Below are 4979 nucleotides of genomic sequence, written 5' to 3'. Positions count from 1 at the left end.
CTCTACTCTTTTTTTTGACACAGTGTAGAATATAGTAACTAAAGATAAGGAAAGGCTGAGATGCTTAATACCTTGTATGTCTCAATGTTCAATATTAGGGCAGGCTGTCCTCAGGACAAGTGCTCTCCTGAGCTGGTAGGTGGGCACAGGGAGCAGAACAGCCTCCTGTATTTCAGGAGGAAGCAGCTGGGGACCTGCTGAGCCCCTCAGATGCTCACAGGTGTATGGGATTGGATGGGATTCATCCTAGGGGGATGAACGAGCTGTGGATGAGCTCCCAAGCTGCTCTCCATCATTTACTGTCAGTCCTGGCTCAGCAGGTAGTGCCCAGAGGACTGGAGGTGCCAATGTGAGCCCATCCCCAAGAAGGGCTGGAAGGAGGAGCTGGGGAACTCCAGGCCTTTCAGCCTGACCTGAGTGCCCGGCAAGGTTATGGTACAGATCACCTTGAGTGCCATCACAGGGCACCCACAGGATGGCCGAGGGGTCAGAGCCAGCCAGGGTGGATTTAGGAGTGGCAGGTCCTGCCTGACAAACCTGGTCTCCTTTTATGACCAGGTGACCCACCTATGGATGCAGGAAATGCTGTGGATGTTGTGTGCCTGGATTTCAGCAAAGATTTTGACACTCTCTGACAGCATTGCCTGGAAAAGCTGCAGCCCACAGCTTGGGCAGGTTCCCTCCTCACTGGGAGATTTAAGGGCTGGCTAGAGGCTGGGCTCAGAGAGTGGTGGCGATGGTGCTGCACCCAGCTAGTGTCCAGGCACTGGTGGTGTTCCTCAGGGATCTGTGTTGGGCCCAGTCCTGTTTAATATCTTCACTGATGATCTGGCTGAGGAGATCGAGTCCACCATTCACAAACTGTAGATGGCACCAAGCTGGGTGTGAGTGTGGATCTGCTGGAGGGCAGGACAAGAAGATAGAGCCTTAAGCTGCACCAGGCAAGGTTCAGGCTGGGCAATAGGAAGAAGTTCTTCACAGAAAGGGTGAGTGGGCATTGGAATGGGCTGGCCAGGGGAGAGGTGGCAGAGTCACTGTCCCTCTCCAGTGGCACTTAGTGCCATGATGTGGGTGACAAGGCAGTATTAGGGTATTGGTTGGGCTTGATGATCCCAAAGGTGTTATCGAGCCTATTTGATTCTGTCATTCTGTGATAATTGGGACGCTCTGGGGCCATCGTGACACTGCAGGGCCTCATGGAACTAAGAGGACCATGGTGACACCGTGCAGCCCCACAGAACCAGGGGTCCACTGTGGTGCTCTGGGGCCAAATGGAGCCAGGAAGTGCATCGTGACCCTCTGGGTCCTCGTGGAACCACAGAGATCATTGTGACACTGCAGGGCCTTGTGTAACCAAGGGGTTTCACCATTTTGACACTGCAAAATCAAGGAGACCATTGGGACACTCCACGGCCCAGTAGAACGAAGGGGCCTTTCTGACACTGCGGGGGCCCATGGAACCAAGGGGCTCCTGTGAAACTGCAGCACCAACGAGAACATTGTGACAGTGTGTAGCCCCATGGAACCAAGGAGACCATTGTCATATTTGGGGCTCCATGGAACCAAGGACACCATTTGCTCTGCATGGTCACATGGATCCAAGGAGACCAGAGTGACACTGCATGGCCTGGTGTGACCAAGAGGCCTTTGTGACACTGAGGGGCCCCATGCAACCAAGGACATCTTTGCAGATGTCACCAAACTGGGTGTGAGTGTTGATCTGCTGGAGGGTAGGAGGGCTCTGCAAAGTGCCTGGGACAGGCTGGATCCAGGGCCCAAATCCAAAAAGGTGAGGTTTAGGAAGACCAAGTGCTGCGTTCTGCACTTTGGCCACAACAACCCCTGCAGTGCTAGAGGCTGGGGACAGAGTGGCTGGACAGCAGACAGGCAGAAAGGGACCTGCAGGGACTGATGGACAGCAGGCTGGGCACGAGGCAGCAGTGTGCCCAGGTGGGAAAGAAGGCCAATGGCTCCTGGCCTCCATCAGGAATTGTGTAGTCAGCAGGAGCAGGGCAGTGATTCTTCCCCCGTGCTCAGCACTGCTTGGGCAGCACCTCGAGTGCTGTGTCCAATTCTGGGCCCTCTGGAGTGGGCAATTAGAAAAAATGTAAAGCAGGGGTTATAAAGCAAGCAAATGTGAAGCAGAGGAAATGCTGAGGGCAGTTTGGGGGTGGCTGCCAGGCTGCCCTGGCTCTGAGCAACAGCGTCTGCAGTGGGACAGGAAACTCCCAGCTGATGGGAACAAACTTTCTGGCTGAGTGCAGAGGCCAGGACAAAGCTGAGTGGTTTCCCTGGTGTCCCCCAGCCCTTGCTGGCCCCAGGGGCTGATGGCATTTGTGCTCTCTCAGGTTCATGTCCCCACACCAACAGCATGGGGGTGCTCCCCCTGCTGTGTGCAATGCAAACAGGGGCTGCTGAGCCAGTGCTGCCGTGTCTGTGCCTGCAAGGATGGGGCACCTGTGTGAGCTGGGGGAAAGTCCAGGGCTACAGACGGGGGGATGTTGTTGGCAGCTCCACCAGGACGCTCTAGGACACTGCCCTGGGCTGTGCAGCACACTAGGGATGGATCAGACCCTGCTCTGCTGCTCCTTCCCATCTGCCCCAGGGTCCTTGCAGAGCCCCAGCCATGCTGTTTGCCCCCAGCCTGCCCACGGCCAGACTGGGGCTGCTCACGGGGCTTTTCTGTGCTGAGCATTGGCCTGGGCGTGTTCTTGAGAGAGCCTGGGCAAGGAGCCTGGAGTCCCCAGGGCCTGGCCTGTGGAGTCAGCGCTGCCCCAGCAGTGCCCATGGCCTGTCCCTGCTGCAGCCCCGGCACTGTCACCCCCAGGGCTGTGCCCGGCCCCGAGAGCACTCAGGACTTGCAGCAACACCAGGGCCACCAGGGCAGCGGGGCAGGGCCACGGCAGCAGCACTGGCAACACCAAGTGCTGCTGCTGATGGGCACATCCGCTGTGCCAGCACTGATCTGCCCCCAGCTCTGCACACAGACATTGCTGCTGGAGCTCCAGAGAAGGCAACAAACGGGCATCTCTACAGACGACTCTGCTGGGAGATCCTTTAGTTCCTATAAAGCCACCAAGAACACAGCCCCTCATTGACACTGTCTGTGGCCACAGGGAATGTGGAGAGAAAAAAAACGAGGAATTACTCACACAATGACGTTTTTTGAGGACAATATGAAAAAACTAATATAAGGGGAAAAAATTCACAATCAAACCATCAATAAGATGACTTTTATTACAAGTGATTTGTAGAAATTGGCCAGCAGTTTAATGTTTCTGAAAGCATCCAGTCATCAGTGTCCACACTGCAGCCTTGAGCTCCTGGTTCCTCAGGCTGTAGATGAAGGGGTTAAGTACTGGAGGCACCACTGAGTACAGAACTGACAGGGCCAGATCCAGGGAAGGGGAGGAGATCGAGGGGGGTTTCAGGTGAGCAAACACTGAAGTGCTGAGGAACAGAGAGACCACAGCCAGGTGAGGGAGGCAGGTGGAAAAGGCTTTGTGCCGTCCCTGCTCAGATGGGATCCTTAGCACAGCCCTGAAGATCTGCACATAGGAGAAAACAATGAACACAAAACAGCCAAATACCAAACAGGCACTACCAGCAATGAGCCCAAGTTCCCTGAGGTAGGATTTGGAACAGGAGAGTTTGAGGATCTGTGGGATTTCACAGAAGAATTGGTGCAGGGCATTGCCATGGCACAGGGGCAGGGAAAATGTATTGGCTGTGTGCAGCAGTGAATAGAGAAAGGCACTGGCCCAGGCAGCTGCTGCCATGTGGGCGCAAGCTCTGCTGCCCAGGAGGGTCCCGTAGTGCAGGGGTTTGCAGATGGACACGTAGCGGTCGTAGCACATGATGGTCAGGAGGTAAAGCTCTATTACACCACAGAACACAAAAAAGAAAACCTGTGCAGCACATCCAGTGTAGGAGATGGTCATGGTGTCCCAGAGGGAATTGTGCATGGCTTTGGGGACAGTGGTGCAGATGGAGCCCAGGTCGCTGAGGGCCAGGTTGAGCAGGAAGAAGAACATGGGCGTGTGCAGGTGGTGGCTGCAGGCTACAGCGCAGATGATGAGGCCGTTGCCCAGGAGGGCAGCCAGGGAGATGCCCAGCAAGAGGCAGAAGTGCAGGAGCTGCAGCTGCCGCGTGTCTGCCAATGCCAGCAGGAGGAAGTGGCTGATGGAGCTGCTGTTGGACATTTGCTGAGGCTGTACTTGGGGAGCTGTTCATGGAGAAAAGTCAGTGACATGTTAGGAGGAACTTCTTCCAGCAAAATCAAAGCCTTTTTCTACAGACCCTTCTCCTGTAAGCCTCTGACACCCTTTTGATTTTCTAGCAGATTTTCCTTCAGCTCCAAGTGGGGAGCCTTGGCTGTTGGTGCTTGAGTGAGACTTCTGGTTCAGGGCAACTACATACAGTGTTTTTATAATTCAACATTGCTATGCAGATGTGGGAGGAGGACAGGGACCTGTCTTCATGTTCCACTTTGAAACCCTGTTAACACAGAAGGCCCTGTTAACATCTGCACCCCCAGGAATGGGAAAGTCTGTTTAAATATTCTAGAGTTTTTATACTCCTCTTCCCTTTCTTCTGCTGACTATTTTTGGATGTCAGAAACTCTCAGCATTTCTGCTGCCATCAGGGAGAACAGAGTGAGTTGTCTGAAGCAAGGTGATGAGTGGAGAGTGAGGGGAGGTGGTCTGTCTCCAAGTCATGTCCCAGGTTTTGTGGGCTTTCAGCATTCTTAGACAGAGGATGATAATGCTCTGATGTTTCCTTTAAAAACCATCCTGATAATGCTGAGAGCATATGGATCCCCCACAGTCCACCAAATGTCCATCCCCTTCCTATAGTCTCAGCCCCACATTTGCACCCAAGGGCACACAGGGCTCATTTGACCAACCCAACGGCATTTTCTCAACCTAGAACTTCTGTGCCTCACCCTGGGGCTTTCAGATAACACAGAGAGGCTCTAG

At 54.2% G+C, this 4979-nt stretch overlaps 1 protein-coding gene across 1 annotated transcript; it reads right to left on the bottom strand.

Annotated features, from left to right (window-relative positions):
* Positions 1 to 3338: 3338 nt before the first annotated feature.
* Positions 3339 to 3857, bottom strand: LOC134433470 (olfactory receptor 14J1-like; the record flags this gene model as incomplete). The annotated part of the gene is made up of 1 exon (XM_063182327.1): positions 3339 to 3857. A coding segment is annotated over exon 1 (519 nt), but the record flags the coding sequence as incomplete, so codon positions are not given.
* Between the last annotated feature and the right edge of the window lie 1122 nt (positions 3858 to 4979).

The sequence above is a fragment of the Melospiza melodia genome, unplaced genomic scaffold (assembly GCF_035770615.1).
Source record: "Melospiza melodia melodia isolate bMelMel2 unplaced genomic scaffold, bMelMel2.pri scaffold_18, whole genome shotgun sequence".
Lineage (NCBI taxonomy): Eukaryota > Metazoa > Chordata > Aves > Passeriformes > Passerellidae > Melospiza > Melospiza melodia.
The sequence above is the reverse complement of the archived record's forward strand: the minus strand, read 5'-3'. Positions and strand labels throughout refer to the sequence as shown.